Here is a 19,955-nt window from a genome sequence, read left to right as displayed (position 1 = left end):
GTGATCTGTTTCATGCTGTAATGAGATGACTGGCGAATACAACATCAGCAGCAGCATTCTTTCCCCACAATTCATGGCAAAACAGAGACCATTGTATCAATAACAACAACTACACATGCGGAAATGATGATAATACACTATTGGGCCAATGTTATCAACTTGGGCACTGCAGAGAGAGTTTCACCTGTCAAGAGCACAGATCAGGAAACTCATTTTAATGGCAGGAAAATGATGGGGAGAAGACTCTCCATTTTCTGATTTCTCAGTGAATGAGGCTCTCCTACAAGGGTGCAGTTGCGTAATATCGCCTCTTTTGGCTCAAAACTCTGAGGACTCCATCAGAAGAAAAGACATCTGTTTATGAGTTAGGGAAATTGTTACGATACTTCTAACACGTTACAGTTAATTATACAAGTTATTACTTTCAGCAAAGGTACATCAGAGCCATAGGATGGGGAGCCGAATAGCACTGATGCTCACATCGGGCTGAATCAAGTAGTTAAATGCAAGAAGCACTATTAATGGCTGCCCCAGCTAATGTTAGCTCCTTCCAATGTCAGCACCATGGGTGTGAGTTGATGAACTATATCTCTGTAGCACCTCATTTGGGAAGACTATCACACTGCCCTTTCCTATTAAGTTTCACTAATAATATGTTACAATACTCAGAAACGTCTGCTAAAGTCATGAAAGTTGGGAGATATGGTTACTCCAGCATAGTAAAGCAATGTAATCCATTCTTTACATCACCGTTACTACATCACTTCCACTGTAATAGGTCTAATAGGTGTGTGTGAAACATAATTTTCAGTAATTTTGCTTATCGATTTGAAATATTCCAACTATCATATTTTAGCCGCAGGTAAGCCTGTCAGTAAACAGGTATTCGCATCTTTTCCATTCGGTGCTGTAGAATATCAATTAAATTCATGCAAGTCACATAGTTTATAGTGCTCCTTTATATTACAGTTTGCAACTCTCTTCTTAACATGCCCTACTAAAGTTATGGGAACACTGCACATTATGTTCTGCCTTACTATACCTACTATCTCTGTTCTCTGGTGACAAGCCCATCTGCCACCTGCTCTAGTCTGCGTCCCAGCGACAACTGTCGAGCAGCACCAAGATTGATTATCAGTCAAAAGCAATAACAGAGCACCAGATTTCTGTGGGTTAAGCTTGCTGATCCAGCAAGAGTTGGTATGAAATTTCAGCATTGCGTGCCAACATTTTGGTGCTGAAAGAACAGCAGTGCATGTCGCCATGAAATACAGCCAAAAGAAACACAAACAAAGCATAAAGTCTGTCCTCCCAGTTTAGCCTATTAAAAGAGAAAGTGCAGCTGGAACACTTGCAGTAGCTGTCGCAATACAAGGATTATTAAGCCCAGACTTTCTTTTCAGCATTCATCTCCAAAACTCTATGGTAACTAATTGTATTTCAGCCAACATATCACAATTAGATGAGTGGATCTAATTTAACATACATTTATATTACAACATGCATGGAGTGTACAAAGTGGCACTTGCAAAATAAAATGAACCCTTGAGGAGAGAAAATGCTTTATAAATCATAAGCATTTAGAATTGTAAAACTTATAGACAGAAGGAAGCCAGTCAGCCCATCACATCTGCAGTGGACTGTATGTGTGAAGCAAATGATTGTGTATTTTAGGATCTATTCCTCTCCTTAGGATCTCGAGGTAAGTGGATATTAATCATTTTCAAAAACAAAACTGAGTGGGTGTAAGCAATAAGCATATCCCATTAAAATGCACCCTCTATTGGCTTCCTGAGAGACTTCCACTGTGCCTGTCAAACAGCGAATTAATTAATGCAGCAGTGTTTCAATGTTCAAAATGAGGGCATTCAAAATTTCAATCATACCTTATACTACACTGGAATGTAAAGATCACAAGCATATTCTGCATGCTTATGCCAACCAGAGAGTTTGCAACTTCCAATCAACCCTTAACAGTTGCATTTTTAAAAGTATGAGTCTGTGATTCAGATTGTAGACGTACAAATAGGTGCTCTTCATTATAGTTGGTACAAGTATTCCTAGAGCTTTCTATTAATTCATCGCCGGAAAGTATATACGTACAATTCCCAGAACTGCTTTGAGTAACAAGAAGTTTAGCTCAAGTACAATGTAAACTCAATATTTAGTTCAAAATTTGATATGCCTTTGTATTTTTATCAGCTGACATTCAGCATATCTTTTTTCATAGACATTTTCATTACAGAAGGAGGCCATTCAGCCCATCGTGTCCATGCCAATCAATAAAGATCTGACTACGCTACTCCCATTTTCTAGTGCTTAGCCCATATCTCTGGAGGTTATGGCTGCACAAATGCATATGTACACACTTCTTAAAATTACAAGACTTTCTAACTCAATCCTTTCAGGCAGTGAGTTCCAGACTGCCATCATCCTCTGAGTGAAAACATTTCTCCTCAACTCCCCTCCTAGCCTTCTACCTCTTAGCTCAATCCATGACCTCTGATTATTGACCCATCTACTAATGGAAAAAGTGCCTTCCTATCCAGACCTTTACGCCCCCCATAATCTTATACACCTCCATCAGGTTCCCTCTCAACACTCACTGCTCCAAGGGAAACAGCTCCAGTCTATCCAATCTTTCCCCATACCTCAGACCCTCCAGCCCTGGTAGCATCCTGGTAAATCTCCTCTGCACCTGCTCCAGTGTAATCACAGGGGTCATTTGCCAGAATCTTGACATCCCGCTGAGTGGGATATCGGGGATAAAACGGAATTCCCAACGGACATCAAACCCATTGCCATTCACCCAGCCAGCCCCGATAAGATTCCTGTCCAGTACGCAGAACCGCCAATTTGAATGTAATTAGCAGGCTTGAAGCCCAATTCAAAGTCCTTCCGCCATTCACCCACCTCTCCAGCATGATCTGAGCCAGGTGCTGGTCATGAGCATTGTGGTCCTGATGCAGTGGACCCTGAGGGAGGGGCCAAAGAGGAAAGTGCAGTGCCCATGTATTCCTCTGTCACTGTTGAGCTGCAGAGGGAGGATCCCTCAGTTGGGTTGCATGCATTCGTGTTGGAAGCAAAGCATTGACCTTGGCACTCTCCACTGAGATGGGGGTCTTATGCTAGACTGCCCCCTTTAGCCTTGAAAACCTGAAAGTCACTCTTGGCACAGTGATTTCAGACATCTCTCTGATCAAAGTCTTCATTCTGGTCAGTGTACTGTGGAAACTTTGAAGTTGGCTGCTTATTTTGATCTCCTTGTCCTTTGGACTCCTAGCAGGCTTCCAAGTCCCAGCAGCACTCCATTCTTCAGAACAGATTCCCTTTTCTCTCTCTCAGAAGCTGCAAGTGTGAGAGGACCTCTTTCAAGTCTGTGTGGAGCTTGCACTTCTCCCCATGTCGGCATGGTTTTTCTCTGGGGGCTCAGATTTCCTTTGGATGCTCCAGTTTCCTCTCAAACTCCAAAAATGTTCTGGTTAGATGCATTGGTAAAGGCATGGGATAAAGGGAATAGGTCAGAGAGGGGGACATAGGTGGGATACTCTTTCACAGAATCAGTGCAGATTCAATGGACTGAGTGGCCACTTTCTGCACTGTACAGATTCTATGGCCCTGTGTCTCTAAGTCCTCTGAGTGACAGGATAAGTCACTTCACTGGAGGTGGGGCAGAGGGGAGATGGTGGATTCCCTTCTCCACAGCTGTTCAGTCAGCCCCTTTTTTTAACACTGTATTTATACCTTGTCTCAGAGCCTTCCTAGAAAGCACAAATCCTTGGAAATCTTTTGAATTCATTGGAAATCCTTTGAACTATTTTTTCTTACTTTGAAAACCTTTGATTTCATTCAATTTCAGAGTGCAATCTAACAAGCCTTTCATTGATAGCCTAATGGTTTTTGTACAGAATGCAATGTTTATCTTTCCCTTCATAGCTGAATACATCTGAATTACCCCCCATTGTTTATACAGAAGAGAAATTGAGAGCGCCTAGATGCTTTGATGTTGCTTGCAGCTGTGGACCAAGACAGGGCTAGAATGGGCAGGCTAGTCACAAGGCCCATATCCCACACCTCAAGTTGAGATTAGCCCCTTGCCCCCAGGACCCTTCAGGGGAGCCTCCCTCTGCAGCCAGGTAGAGCAGAAAGGCACATGGGCACTGCATTTACCTCCCTGACGCCCCCCCCTCCCCCCCCACTTCTAAGTATAAGGCACCGGCCAAGGTGGCACTGTCAGAGTGGCAAGGTTGGCACTGCTAAGCCCTGAGGGGGAGCTCTGAGGGGAGTCCTGAGGAAGCTCCTGAGGGGGGGGGAAGAGCTCATTAGGAGGGGTCCATCTGATGGAGTGTCTCTCTGATGGGGAGGTGGGGCCATTTAGACCACTGGGTCGGGTCACCCTCATGCCTGTATTGTGTGGGTGGAAGGGGTTGGTGGTGGTTACATGTGTGTGACCCAATCTTCCCCTGGTGGGCTGAGGATGTCTCCCTATGACGGGGGTTTACATAGAACATAGAACACTACAGCACAAACAGGCCCCTCGGCCCACAAGTTGCGCCGATCACATCCATACCTACCAGGCCTATCTATAGCTCTCAATCCCATTAAATCCCATGTACTCATCCAGAAGTCTCTTAAAAGACCCCAATGAGTTCACCTCTACCACCACCGATGGCAGCCGATTCCACTCACTCACCACCCTCTGAGTGAAAAACTTACCCTTGACATCTCCTCTGTACCTGCTCCCCAGCACCTTAAACCTGTGTCCTCTCATAGTAACCATTTCAGCCCTGGGAAATAGCCTCCGAGAATCCACCCTATCTATATCTCTGGTGGTGGTGCTCCCCTGGTCAGCAGGGGAGGGGGGGTGTCACCATTTCCGTTACGGGAGTAGGGGATGCCTATCAGCACAGAGATCAGGGGGCCTTTAAATATGCATCACCAGGTGCGAAAATCGTACCTCTTATCCACTCCTGATGCCAGCAGGAAACACTCCAGTTTTACACATCCTTCCTATAAGCAGAACTGCACACAGTACTCTACTTGTGGCCTAATCAGTGTTTTATACAATTCTAGCATGGCCTCCCTGCTCTTGTATTCTACACCTCGGCTAATAAAGGTCACCTATGCCTTCTTAACCACATTATCCACCTATCCTGCCACCTTCAAGGACCTGTGGACATGCACCCAAAAATCCCTTTGACCTTCAGTAATTTCCAGGTTGCTATCATTCACAGTCTAATCCTTTGTCTTGTTAGCCCTTCCCTCCTCAAAGCATTACTTCAAGCTTTTCCGGGTTGAATTTCATTTGCCACTGCTCTGCCCACCTGACCAGTTCATTGATATCCTCCTGCAGTCTACAACTATCCTCCTCACTATTTACCATGCTAACAATTTTTGTGTCATCCACAAACCTCTTGATCTTACTCTTTACATTTAAGTCCAAATCACTAATGTACACCATAAATAGCAAGGGCCCTAGCACTGAGCTCTGCGGAACACCAATGGAAACAGACTTCCAGTCAAAGAAACATCCCTCTACCATAACACTCTGCTCCTGGCCTCTCAGCCAATCTTGGATCCAATGTGCTACTTTGCCTTGGACACTAAGGGCTGTTACTTTCTTGACCAATCTGCCAAGATGGACCCTATCAAAAGCCTTGCTAAAATCCAAATACAGCACATCACATGCACTACCTTCATCAATATTCCTAGATACCTCCTCAAAAAATTCAACTACGTTTGTCAAACACAACCTTCCTTGAACAAATTCATGTCGATTATCACTTTGATCTGGGATTCTCTGGTTTCGCATGCCCCTCCATCGCTGCCAACAAGAATGGAGAATTTGGCATTCAACCAAATCTCCATTCATAGCAGCAGGACCAGAGAATCCCAGCCGTGGACTGGGAGGTCAGAGAATCCTGGCCTTTTTTCCCAACTGCAAAATGTTTTGGGGCCAAAATAATGAAACTCACTTGCGAGTCATCATTTTACAAGTGTAGGCAAGGTTGCCCCCAGATTGCAGATCAAATGTTGCCCAGCATAGTGTGAATGCAGTCATCTGTACATTTCAAATACACAAAAGTCAATTTTGAAGAGCTGAAGGGACAACAGGAAAAACATTGAAAAAAAACACAGGAGGCGCGCCAGTGTTTGTTAAGATAAAAGACACAAAGGTTTTCAGCTGAATAGCTAACTTCACCTTTGACTTTACGGATGCTGACTAACCTGCTCTGTATTTCCAGCATTTTGTTGCTTTAGTTTTGTACCTTTTATCTTTTTGGATGGATCCATAAATGGCTCTCCAGTTGAAATATAAACATCGGCATTATGAGGGATGTCCCTTGGCTCAAATGCTTCTCGACCATTTGCCAGAAACACCCTCCGTGCAGCTGAGTTCAGGTTGAGCCTTATTGTGCAGGACTCCAGTAGCTGAGAATGGAAATGATATCCCAACATCAGTAAAACGCTAAAAAAAGCCCCTCCAAATATATATTTTTTAATCAGGAGACAATTTGGCATGATTATTAAACATTTTATCATGGGTGAAGTTACAGTTTACATTTGTAGCACAATCAAGAATATGTAAAACAATTTTTTTCCTAATAATTCAAAGCAATTCTGCAGGATAGGTAATACAGCAAAATAGGTACATGGAGTGAATGCATTGAAATATCAAATTTGATTTCAAAGTTAATTAATTGAATGACTGTAAAGAGTTTGTAGTTTCTCTGTAAATGGTGTCCAGAAGAAATCATCCCCCATTAACTTTTTAAATGAAACAATTGTTGTATTTAAATGTATCACAAGAACACATCACAGGAACACCAGAAATAGAAACTGCAGTAGGCCACCAGGCCCATCAACACTGATCTTCGCTGGTCTCAACGTCTTTTCTGTGCCACTTCCCAAGCCCTCTATTCCCCAGTCTATCAAATATTTGTGCACCTTGATTTTGAATACTTCCAATGATCCAGCCTCCACTATCCTTTGGAGCAGAGAATTCCAGAGATTCACCATCCTCTGCTGGAAGAAATTTCTACGCTCCTCAGTTTTAAATGACCGGCCCTTACTCTTGTAGCTATCCCTTTGTTCAAGACTCTTCCACTAGTGAAAACATCTCACCATCTACCCTCAGGATCTTATATATTTGAATAAGGTCACCCCTCACTCATCTAAACTCCAAGGAATACAGGCCCAAACTATTTCATCTCTCATGTTAGGACAACCCTCTCATCCCAGGAATTAACCTGGTGAATCTCCTTTGGACTGCCTCCAATGTCACTATATCCTGTTATAAGTAGGGGAACCAAACCTTTACTCAGTATTCCAAGTGAGGTCTCACCTGGATATCATATACCCTCTAAGGAACAAAAATGGCAGTAACCGACACTGGAGTTGTTGTGAAATTTGTTGCCTTCTAAGTACCATGTCCAGCCGCAAGGGTGACCATGGTCTTCCAAAGTTTCCGCTCATGGCGCCAGTGGAGGATCTCGCTGAGAGAGTTCTGGTTAAGCCTGTCTTTTTATGCAGTTCAGCTGTTTCTCTTTATTTGTCAGCCTCTTACTTTTCTTCTGGTAATCCTTTTGGTGCCATTCCAACTTTTCTGAATGGATGTTCAAAAACCTCCATTTGTCTTCTTTTGATTTTACTTAAGAGTTATCTTGTTCTTCAAGGTTCATTCAATACTTCTTCATTAGTTCTTTTGTTCACACTGTTTGCTCTCTTAAACACCACATTTCAAAGCTGTTGCTTTTCTTTCCTTCCTCTTTCCCAAAGCTCCAAGCTTCACGTCCACAATTCATTACCAACCAAACATAACATTTTTGTATAATGTGGCTTAATTTTGTAAAAACACTTCAGGCTTGTGCAGTCCTCTTTCAGATTACAGTGCTGCTTTTAACACCAAATGTTATTGTACTTCTGAGATAGTTGAATTGATTAACATGTTCTAGCTTACTTCCAATTACTTTTATGTTGCAAACTGGTATATCATTTCATTTTGTCATTACCATATTGTATGTTTTCTTGAAGTCGAGTGTCAGCCCTTTTCTACTACTTTCCCTTATTCATTTTTGCAAGTCTTCTTCAGTAGTTGTCAGCATTTTGAGGGCAGCACGGTGGCACAGTGGTTAGCACCTCTACCTCACAGCACCAGGGACCCAGATTCAATTCCGACCTTGGGTAACTGTCTGACAGGCATATGCACATTCTCCCCATGTTTGTGTGGGTTTCCTCTGGGTGCTCCAGTTCCCTTCCACAGTCCAAAACATGTGCAGTTTAAGTTGATTGACCATGGTAAATTGACCCTTAGTTCAGAGGGATTAGCAGGATAAATATATCGGGTCATAGGGATAGGGCCTGGGTGGGATTGTTGTCAGTGTAGGCTCGATAGGCTGAATGGCTTCCTTCTGCACAGTAAGGAATTCTATGATTATGGATATTGATGATGACTCTCTTTCCTACCTTTACACCTTCCATCCCTTCAATTCCTCTGAGAATGCATTTACTGTAGAGGGAAGTTCTGTAGTTGTCGCTTGAATATAACTTTGTCTCTTGTAAACTTTTCTTTTCCTAGTTTGCTTATTGAATCACCTTTCTTCCAACTGCAGAAATACTGCATGGCCGTGATATGCTACTTCAACAGAGAGAACGGCAGGGTGGATGGAGATTTGGGTCAATGCTGTTTACAGTTCAAAGGATGAGAAATTAGGCTTATTAGCATGACTTTTTAGAGTCGAAGGCATACCTGCAGTGTCCATGCACACTTGTGTGATGAATCACGCTGGACAGCATGGGGCAACTTTTCGCTCCAGGGTCAGGAACTTGACGCCTGATACATTTCCAGGTTCTGACACCGCACCGTGTCAGCAGCCGTGAGGCAATGTAATTTTCAAAGTGGCAGCCACTAATTGACAAGGAGGCAAGCTCAGAGTCCAATTAGAGGTGTCGGGCACAGGCAAGGGGCTGGAGCTAAACACAGTTTGCCTTTGGAAATGGGTGAGTAGGGACAGCAGAGGGTCAGCTGTCCCCAGGTGGCTCCACATGTTTCTGTTGCTCCCCTTAAAGCCGTCATCAAGGCTCCAAGAGGAAATATACTATTCCCTCCATCTGGAAGAAGAGTCTCAGTGAGCCAGATCAAACAAGGTGAGACATGTCAATAAGTGTCCATGGCTGCAAGCAGCCTTATGTTCCTCTCAAGAATCTTCTTGCAAGTGTCCCCTCTAACTCTATGTTTTACCCTCTATGCTTTTAATACTCTACTCTAACTCATATAAGCTCTCTAACAATGCTCTATTTCAAACTCTTACAGATTTGGTGACACCCCGGCTAATACTGTAACACTACATTCTGCACCCTCTCCTTTCCTTCTCCCCTATGTACCCTATGAATGGCATGTTATGTCTGTATAGCGCTCAGAAAATACTTTTCACTGTATTCCCATACATCTGACAATAAATCAAATCAAATCAAATCAAAAGTTACCCAACCCAAGTTGGAATTTCCTTTTATAAGTTCTTGGTTTCCAGGGAATCATAATAGCTTTTAAACAGCTTAATTGATTTCAAATTCTTGACTTTCTGAAGGAGTTCCTGCTGCATTCTTTGAATTCTTCAGCAAAGATTCAATTTTAAGCAAAATTCATTTAAAGATCAAGCTTATCCTCATAACATTACATTTTTGGCCAACTTTATTGCATTAATGCATAAAATAAAAAGCTGTTACAGAATTATAGAATCTGCAGTGCAAAAGGAGGCTATTTGGCCCATCAAGTCTGCACCAATAACAATCCCACCCAAGTCCTATCCCTATAAACCCACACATTTACCCTCCTAATCCCCCTGACACCAAGGGGCAATTAATCAAGGCCAATCAATCTAATCCGCACATCTTTAGACTGTGGGAGGAAACTGGAACACCCAGAGGAAACCCACTGCTCTTAGGTACAATGGAGGGATTTCTAAACCACGGATAAACAAACTATCAAGTCACAGGTACATTTATGCTTTTCAACAGGACAATATTTGCCAAATTGACTGCTTAAAAGATATGTTGTGAGTCACTCAAATGTAGGAGAAAAAGGTTGAAGATGCTTTGATGAGCCAGACTCACAGATACAGAAATTTGCCTAGATTCAGTTTCAACCATCAATTTAGGGCCAGCCTTTGTTCCCTCCTTCAATGTGTTCAGCACTGTGCACTCTAAACAGGAAACTAGAGGCCAGCCCAAAATTGTGTCTGAAGCATCACCAACACTTTGGACACATGAAGCTGGCATCTATTGGGCCAGGAAATGGCAAATGGAATTTAATGTTGGCAAGTGCAAGGTGGTCCACTTTGGTAGGAATAATGGTAGGAAGGACTATTACTTACGGGGCGAAAAACTGCAGCAGGCGACGGTGCAGAGGGACCTCGGGGTCCTTGTGCATGAGTCGCAAAAACCCAGCCTGCAGGTGCAGCAGGTGGTCAGGAAGGCTAATGGGATGCTGGCCTTCATAGCGAGGGCGATTGAATATAAAAGTAGGGAGATCTTGCTGCAGCTGTATAGGGCATTGATGAGGCTGCAGCTGGAGTACTGTGTGCAGTTTTGGTCGCCACACTTACGCAAGGATATTTTGGCCTTGGAGGGAGTGCAGAGGAGGTTTACTAGGCTGATACCAGAGTCGAGGGGGTTGAGCTATGAGGAGAGGCTGAATAAACTAGGCTTGTACTTGTTAAGAGTTTAGATGAATGAGGGGAGATCTCATTGAGACGTATAAGATGATGAATGGGATGGATAGGATAGAGGTGGAGAGGCTCTTCCCACTCAGAAAGGACAGTAGGACTAGGGGGCACAGCCTCAAGATAAAGGGGGGGCGGTTTAGAACAGAGTTGAGGAGGAACTTCTTCACTCAAAGGGTGGTGAATCTCTGGAATTCTCTGCCCGTTGAGGTGGTGGAGGCTGCCTCGCTAAATATTTTTAAGACGCGGGTTGATGGGTTTTTGATAAGCGAGGGGATTAAGGGTTATGGGGAGAGGGCGGGAATGTGGAACTGAGACACGACAGATCAGCCATGATCTTATTGAATGGCGGGGCAGGCTCGAAGGGCTGGATGGCCTACTCCTGCTCCTATTTCTTATGTTCTTATCTATTGTGCCTCCATGTGGAGCTGGCATAATTGAACAACACAAATCATTGTTGGCAACCCAATGGTGAATGTCTGGAGGGAGTTGCAGTGAGCAACAGGGTGCAAATTGTGATGACTGTGGAATTGAGAAAGCAACCTTGATCTTCCTGGCTCCAAAAGAAGAGATTAATGAAAGTGTCTTCAAAAAGAGTGCATTTTTAGCTAACAGCCATAGCAATGCCTGAAAACTCCTGTCTGGCACAGGATTCACTTCTGTCCCACTCATTACAACATCAATGAGAAGCCCAAAAGTAGGATAAATAAAAAAGATTGGATGGCTCCTTTAGGCCGATTTTGCATCAGGCATTTTTAGAGCACAAGATGTTAATCCACAAGACTGGATTTCATTGTGCCCATTGCACACCCCTAAACTGGGTGCAATGAGGCCCATTTTCTACCCACTGCTGCTACTCCTTGGAGCCTCAATGAATAATAACAGAGGCTAGTTTGGCTTTTAGGGATATCATGTCATTTTAACGGCCTAGAAATACTATCTATTAAAACCAAGTGGAGCTGGAAATGATTAATTATACCAAGTGCCAGAAAGAAACTCAGACAATAGCCATTACCAGTTTGATGCTAGGTGCTGTCACTTTTGCAGAGACATCACTTGTCCCATTCTTGTAGGCCGTCACTTTTATAATCCACTGCTGACGTTTGAAGAGTGGTTTTTCTTTGTTATCTCTGTGACCTGACATGAGCCTTGAAGATAATGAAGAATGTGCCTTCCTGTATATAAAAGTAAATGAGTTCAGAGTATGAAACAAACAATAATGGGCATGATGCCATAGCAATGATACATTTTTAAAATACCTTAAACAAAGTGAATTGTTATGAACAGGATGGCTTCATTCAGTAAGTTATTGGTGAAGAAATCAGAAACCTAGTCATATTGAAGGCAGCTGAACAGGGTTGAGCAAGCAGTTAATAAAGTACACAGCAATCTGGACTTTATCAATCAAGACATGGATACAAATGCAAGGAAGTCATATTAAGAACCTGTGTAAAACACTGGTTCAACCTCAACTGGGGCATTGTGTCTGGTTCTGGGCTTTAGGAAGAATGTGAAGACATTAGAGAGGATGCAGAAAGACTCACGAGAGTGATTCCAGGAATATCAGTTACATAAAGACTGGAAAAGTTGGGACTGTTCATGTTGGATGAGAAAAGTTTGAGAGGAGTCTTGATAGAGATATTCAAAATTACAAGGGATCTGAACAGAGTTAATAAGGAGAAACTGTTCCTCTATCCTGGTGGAAGGATTGAGAACCAGAGGACACAGATTTAAGATAATTGGCACAAGAAACAATGGTGATATGAAAAAAAATTTTCATGCAATGAAACTTTGTTTGCTCAGATATAAAAAAGTTAGATACTTTTTCATATATGACCAAATCTTCTATAGCTTTGCCAATGACACATTAGAGAATACCTTGATTTGTAAGAGCAGGACAGTTTATACAAAATGCCTTATCTTGCTGTGATGTTGTGTCACTTAAGAACAAAAGTCTAATTATGATTGAATAACACCACACAGGGCAATCAGTACCAATACTGTTTGATCGGGCAAGCTGATTGGAATATATTTCACCATTTCAGCTTGCAGCTCAGGAGAATCTGAAATTGTAAGATCCCAGAACAAAAGCTATTTGGAATAATAATGTCTGTGTATGTTAGACATATTCAGGGTGAAGCTGGTCTATGAAAGTAGCCTGAGATGTGCTTCTAGGGAACTAGCTGTCTGTCATTTTTGTGCAGGTTTTTGTTGACCATTGATTTGGAAAATGCGGCCAACATTTCGAATTTCATACCAAATGGAAGTGACAACGGAACTCAGGAATGAGCCTCCGAAGGCAACCTAAACTATCATTCTGTGAACTTCAGAGGAAAGGTGATTCTGTGCGATATAATATCAGCTGCCTATTCACTACAAGGCCATTTTCCACTATTTGGCTAGACCAATTAAACCCCCAGCATTCTAATAGATACTAGCAGTTCTTCATGGTTTTGCTCCTGGTAATTCAGTTCTTATATTGTTTTATAAGGTCGTATAATAGAACACAACGTAACATGTGTTCAATTGGAGCATAAATGCCAGAATGGACTTGGTGGGTTGAATGGCCTGCTTCTGTGCAATTTTGGGGTTAATCTGAAACTTCTCTCCCTTTATGGCCTCGGTCCACTACAGTTCACCTAGCACCCCAACAGATCCACAGCAGACGCTGTTCCCTTGGCCATTCACTCAACCCTTGAACACCTGGAAAACAAGGACACTTGTGTTTGATTTTCAACCTCCACTGGGACTGGGAGCATAGGAGGTCAGGCACTAAATATAATCTCATTGCAGTACTGTGAGTAAAGATAGAGTAAGCATAATATTGGAGGCTCAAGGTGGGAAGGCTGATCCTGGTTTTGCTGCAGGTTCTAAGGGCTTGCAGAGAAACACTATTCACAGCAGAGGGGAGGAAGAAGTCAGCCTCTCAGGTGAAACAAGCATGGCTGGAAGTAGCTGAGGAAATCAGTAGCAGGGCTGTGGTACCTCACAGTTGGATACAGTGCAGAAAGATCTTCAGTGGCCTGTTCAACGCAGGAATGGTGAGTGGTCTTGTACATTTAAATTCAAAAGCCCACACTCCGTGGGGGAGTACTGGTAATGTTGCTGAACTAGTAATAGAGTGGTCCAGGCTAATAGCCTGGGGACATCACCTCAGTTGGTGAAATTTAACTTCAATTAATTAAATCTGGAACATAAAGCCAGTTTCTGTGATCATGAAACTATTATTGATTGTTGTAAAAACACTTCTGGTTCAGTAATGCACTGTAGCGAAGGAAATCTGCCATCTTTACCTGGTCTGGCATACCTGTGATTCAAGATACTCAGCAATGTGGTTGACTCTTATTTGCTCTCAGTTCAAGGGCAATCAGGCATGGGCAACAAATGCTGGCCTTGCCAGCAATACCCACATCCCATGAAAGAATAAAAAACAAACTCATTTTGCTAGTATTCTCCAAAACAGCACTCATCTGATCAACACACCACACATGGGCAAGGTTTTAGAAAGAATTATTAGGGATAGGATTTATAGTTATTTGGAGAGTAATGAATTGATTAGAGACAGTCAGCATGGTTTTGTAGCAGGTAGGTCGTGCCTTACTAACCTTATTGAGTTCTTTGAGAAAGTGACCAAAGAGGTGGATGGGGGTAAGGCAGTTGACGTGGTATATATAGATTTTAGTAAGGCGTTTGATAAGGTTCACCATGGTAGGCTTCTGCAGAAAATGCAGATGTATGGGATTGGGGGTAATCTAGGTACTTGGATCAGGAATTGGCTAGCAGATAGGAGACACAGGGTGGTGGTTGATGGTAAATATTCGTCATGGAGTTCGGTTACGAGTGGTGTGCCTCAGGGATCTGTTTTGGGGCCACTGCTGTTTGTAATTTTTATTAATGATCTGGATGAGGGTATAGTTGGGTGGATTAGTAAGTTTGCTGATGACACCAAAGTCAGAGGTGTGGTAGATTGTGAGGAAGGGTGTCATAGTTTGCAGGGTGACTTAGACAGGTTGCAGAGCTGGGCCGCGAGGTGGCGGATGGAGTTTAATGCGGAGAAGTGTGAGGTAATTCATTTTGGTAGGAGTAACAGATGTGTTGAGTATAGGGCTAACAGGAGGACTTTGAATAGTGTGGAGGAGCAGAGGGATCTAGGTGTATGTGTACATAGATCCCTGAAAGTTGGGAATCAAGTAGATAAGGTAGTTAAGAAGGCATACGGTGTCTTGGCGTTTATTGGTAGGGGGATTGAATTTAGGAGTCGCAGCGTCATGTTGCAACTGTACACAACTCTGGTGCGGCCGCACTTGGAGTACTGTGCGCAGTTCTGGTCCCCACATTACAGGAAGGACGTGGAGGCTTTGGAGAGGGTGCAGAGGAGGTTTACCAGGATGTTGCCTGGTATGGAGGGGAGGTCCTATGAGGAGAGACTGAGGGATTTGGGGTTGTTTTCGCTGGAAAGAAGGAGGCTAAGAGGGGATCTTATTGAAACATATAAGATGATTAGAGGTTTAGATAGGGTGGATAGTGATAGCCTTTTTCCTCGGATGGAGAAAGCTAGCACGAGGGGGCATGGCTTTAAATTAAGGGGGGGTAGTTATAGGACGGATGTCAGGGGTTGGTTCTTTACCCAGAGGGTGGTGAGGGACTGGAATGCCCTGCCTGCTGCAGTTGTAAATGCGCCTAGTTTGGGGGCGTTTAAGAGATCTGTGGATAGGTTTATGGACGAAAAGGGATTGGTTTAGATTAGTGGGTCAGTGTTTTTTTTTTAAAAAAAACTGGTCGGCGCAACATCGTGGGCCGAAGGGCCTGTTCTGCGCTGTAATGTTCTATGTTCTATCTCCACTCATTCTCCTCTCTCAAAGCATCTTCTCATATCCCCATCTAAACAGCCAATGCTAACACTGACTTTCATCGTACTGCCACCCCCACCAATCCCTCACAGTCACCTGCACAAATGTTATCAATACATTTCTCACACTCTCTCTGCTTTCTTTGTTTGCAGCAGAAGATATTGTAGAGCACCAGGGAAAAGCAGAAATCCAGCCGTTGTTGGCCTGATTGTTTCAGAGGAGGCCAGAAAATAAAGCCAGTAAAACTTAGGAAATGATGGGTACTGGTCTGAACTGGTCAGTGTATATCTTAAAATGGAACTCCTGTTCAGACCAGTACCAGCCATTTCCAAGCTTTACAGGTTTTCCTCTCTAGGCATGGAGATTGCAAAAGTGTTAGAGTGTCTGGCTACTGTTAATGGAGAGGTGAGGGTCTTCCAAATACCTGGTGACAGAATTAGATATCACACAGGCACATGGCACACAATAACCACTTATGTTGACTTGATATCATTACTTGATATCAGTAACTGAAATATAAACATTCGCATAATGATGACTTTAAACCCTTTCATCTTGTCAGTTTTAATTCATGTCTTTCATCAGCACAGTCTATCAAGTGTGACAGAGAGGCTGAGAACTCCTCAGCTCATTCTGAAGAGGCAACGTCCCATGATTCCTCCAACGTCCGCCAATTCAGGTATACATAACTTGGTGGAGCCTACAAGCTTATTGCATGGTAAGCCACAAATAGCAAGTAGGCAAGGGAAGATGTTGGAGGCAGGGACAGCAATGGAAAGACTCTAGCAGAGGCTCAAAGAACTCCAAGCTTTGCTCAGCTGAACACAGACACCCCCACGGAAAGAGTGGCCATCAGATGTGGCAGGCAACCGAGCAAGTGCTGGCCCTCACAAATGGCCTGCATATTCAGTCTGCCAGTTTAAATAAGATGGAGAAAGCCTCGCCTTTCAGTATCTCACTGATATACAGCAAAATATTCACATTCTCTTGGCTAGCAGAGAAGTGCAGATGAACTCTGAGGGGAAAGATGGAGAAAAGGTAGGTGGAAGTGTGAATCCATCACAGAAATATTAGAGCAAGAATCAGTTACTTTCATCAGCCAACATTCTTCCCTCAATCAGTGCCTCTAACATTGTTTCATTGGTCACTAACCTTGCGGCTGATAATGGGACTTTGCTATGTACAAAATGGCTACCTGTCCTTGACTTCCATTGTCCCGGTAACTATGCCATAAAAGTAACTCATTGCATGTGAAACCGACTGGATCATTTCTAAACAACATGATAGAAGTGCTACATGAAAGCAAGTCCTTCTTATTCTTCACTGTACAAGGCAATTTTGAAAATTAGTTTTCAACAACATTGAACGGTCAGATGTAATTACCTAACTGATCCAGGGGGAGCACTCAAGCATCTTTTGATCCTTGGAAACCGAAGGCTGCTTTTCTTTTTACGAGCTGAATTGTTGCTCTCGCAATCTGAAACCGCACCACAGCATTCACCTGAATTTTGGAATCTTGATCTTCTGGTCTGTGAACAGGGGAGAGAGCCAACTGGAGACCGCAAAGGAGGTTTTCCCCTTTGCGTACGTATGCGGATGGACATTTTGTATGGAGACCTGCACTTTCTAAATACAAAGAGAGTCAAAAGAGCTGATTAACTCTTAAGTGTCACAATTACAAATTAAATAGAAAATTCAAATGTATACTTTATTTCACTAGATTCAGTGAAACTTCTATTTAATGGTTGCAAGTATTCTAATAACCATGTGGTTCACTTCACAACACTCAGAGTGCAAGATGTACTTTAAAGGAATGCAAGTTGGACAACCTCTCCTCATTGTACATTCTGGGCTGAGAACCCAAACCAATAAAAGCAAGGATTCTATTCTGACAAGTGAACTGGATTGTTGGTATTATTTGATTGACATCTTTAAGTGGTTATAATAAGTTATACTTTCTGTGCTTTTTTGGTCAATGCCTCATGATTTAATTTGGACATGATAAAATGGTGTGAAGTGTTAATGACACTTTAACGGTCTGTTTGATTTCATAGAGTTAGGAACAGTAGTTTAAAAAAAAGAATGGGGGCGATTCTCCCAGCCCGCTGTGCTGCTACAGTGGAGGCCATTTAGTGTGCCAGGAGATTTAAGTGGAGGCCAGTTAGCGGGCTTCCTGCTGAGCGCAATGGCCTCTGCATGTCTCCAGCTGCTGGGTTTCTGGTGCCATCAGCTCCATGCCAACTACTGTTATGGAACTCTATAAATTATTCTAATTGCCATTTCAATATAATTTGCATCCTATTAGCCAGCCCGGGACTGAAGTCTCCAGGCCCACTAGAATCTCTGCCCCTCCAGGACTGTTTCATTCCAGCAGGGTTTACGATAGCTCCCCACTTACAGGGAGCTGGCAGCCCAACCCTGCTGGAGTAAAGGTTTGGGGGCGGGGGGGGGGGCTATGCCATCGAGGCCCCTGAGGAGGTTGGGGATCAGGGTGGTGTCTGCTAAGCATTGCCACCTTGGCCGTGCCAGCCTGGCCCCCGGCACTGTCCACAGGACAAAGTGACACTGTCCAGGGGGCACACTGGCACTGCCCAATGCTGACAGCACTATGCTGCCAGCCTCTCCAGCAGGAATATGCCGTGGCCCCTGGATTTTTGATAATATTCATGCTGATGCACTCTTCAGTTCACAGAGTGTGGGAGATTCATTTTGAAAATCCTGCTGTGAAAACAACGGAATTTATTCCAGTTTTTACATGAATTAGAAATCTTTTTGGGAGAATCACACCCAACATTTCTGAATGGGTGTCTTTTCACCTCAGCAGTAATATACTTTTAATTGTTATTATATGGCTCATTGGTAATATACATAGCGCGTACTGTGTGAATGGACATGGAATGGGCATGAGGTGGCATTGAGTTGGCATGGAGAGTGAGAGGGCCATTGGGAATGGGTTTTGGTGGGTAAGAGTGCTGTGGTGAAGTATTATGAATTGTGAGGGCTAGAGGGGTTGGCTGTTTTTATTACAAATTGGATAAAGCCCCAGAGAACTGAGGTGGACCTTCTAACCAGGCAGCCTTGACATTCACCCACCCCATGGCTGCCCATAATCTGCTTTCAGCATTAGTAGGCCATCCCATACCTGCCTGCCCGGAGTGAAAACTGCACAACTCAAGACATTTTAAGCCAAGGCTTGTCTGTCAAGTCAGGAAATTTCTCAACTTGAGCTCCCCGTCTCAGTACACATTGCCCAACGCATATCATCCAGTTAGAGTTCATGGGTCTTGGCAGTTGACTGCGTCATAATTGATCTGAAAGTTTTGGATACCAAATTTCTGTGCCTAAGATTAGCAGGTCTACCATCACCGAGTGTTAACTAATTTTGCCAGAAATGTTTGCCCAAAACACAGATATATAAACATTTAATACATGATGGATTAAACAGGTCTCTGAATTAGTCCAGCTATTCCAACCTGAAGCCCAAAGAGCACAAACTGATTCAAGTCTATTCCAACTCCATTTCCAATTCTCTTCCCACAGACTTCCATCTGTTTCCATAGCTAGTCATTCCCAGAGTAAGTCACTAGAAGCTTATAGCTTGAGATGGCATCACTCCATATCAAGGGTGGCTGACCAGGAGTCTCTCCCACTCTTGCCACCAACCACTGGCATGTTGTAAAGATTTGCAGGTTGATACTCAACCTGCAGGACCTCGTTATGAACGCACCTTCATCGGCCATTAAGTCCTGGGGTGGGACTCAAACCCAGAGCTTCTGGCTCAGAGGCAGGGATGATACCCACTGTGCGACCAGACCTCCACGATACAATTAAAGTTTGTAGTTAATAGAAATTTTTGTTCAAGACTGGACAAAAGCAGAAGTGAACAATCTTTTGAAAGTTGATCTCAAAATCTTCTGCCAATTAAATATAAGATACTATGAGAAAAAGAATCTGCTGACTATCTACTCTAATGATTAGGGTGGCATGCTGGCCCAGTGGTTAGCACTGCTACCTCACAATGCCAGGAATCCAGGTTCAATTCTGGCCTCAGGTGATTGCCTGTGTGGAGTTTGCATGTTCTCCCCACATCTGTGTGGGTTTCCTTCCACACTTTAAGAATGTGTGGGGTTTGGTGGATTGGCCACACTAAATTGCCCCTTAATGTCAGGGGGATTAGCGGGGATAGGGCCTGGGTGGGATTGTTGTCAGTGCAAGCTAGATTGGCCAAACGACCTCATTCTGCACCTTAGCGACTCTAAGAAAACAAGGCACACATCAGAGAATCCTTCTGAATGGAGAACAGGGTGATAAAAGAAATACAGAAAATAATGGCTTTTAGTTTAAAAAAACTTCAGTCTGCATTTTAGAATGATCCTAAGTATTC

The 19,955-nt window shown here is 43.3% G+C and overlaps 1 protein-coding gene across 3 annotated transcripts in view; it reads right to left on the bottom strand.

The window, feature by feature from the left end:
- Positions 1-19,955, bottom strand: part of LOC145343740 (doublecortin domain-containing protein 1-like) — a 469,487-nt gene that overhangs the window by 400,018 nt on the left and 49,514 nt on the right. For all 3 annotated transcript variants that reach the window (XM_080190005.1, XM_080190008.1, XM_080190007.1), the window contains exons 3-5: positions 16,955-17,197; positions 11,737-11,896; positions 6,270-6,432 (exon numbers count right to left, since the gene is read on the bottom strand). In XM_080190005.1, coding sequence (XP_080046131.1) covers positions 6,270-6,432; positions 11,737-11,896; positions 16,955-17,197 — 566 coding nt within the window. The remainder of the gene's footprint in view (positions 1-6,269; positions 6,433-11,736; positions 11,897-16,954; positions 17,198-19,955) is intronic.

Source organism: Carcharhinus amblyrhynchos, chromosome 6, assembly GCF_965287045.1.
Source record: "Carcharhinus amblyrhynchos chromosome 6, sCarAmb.v2.hapA, whole genome shotgun sequence".
NCBI classification, from domain to species: domain Eukaryota; kingdom Metazoa; phylum Chordata; class Chondrichthyes; order Carcharhiniformes; family Carcharhinidae; genus Carcharhinus; species Carcharhinus amblyrhynchos.
This window is presented reverse-complemented; position numbering and strand designations above follow the sequence as displayed.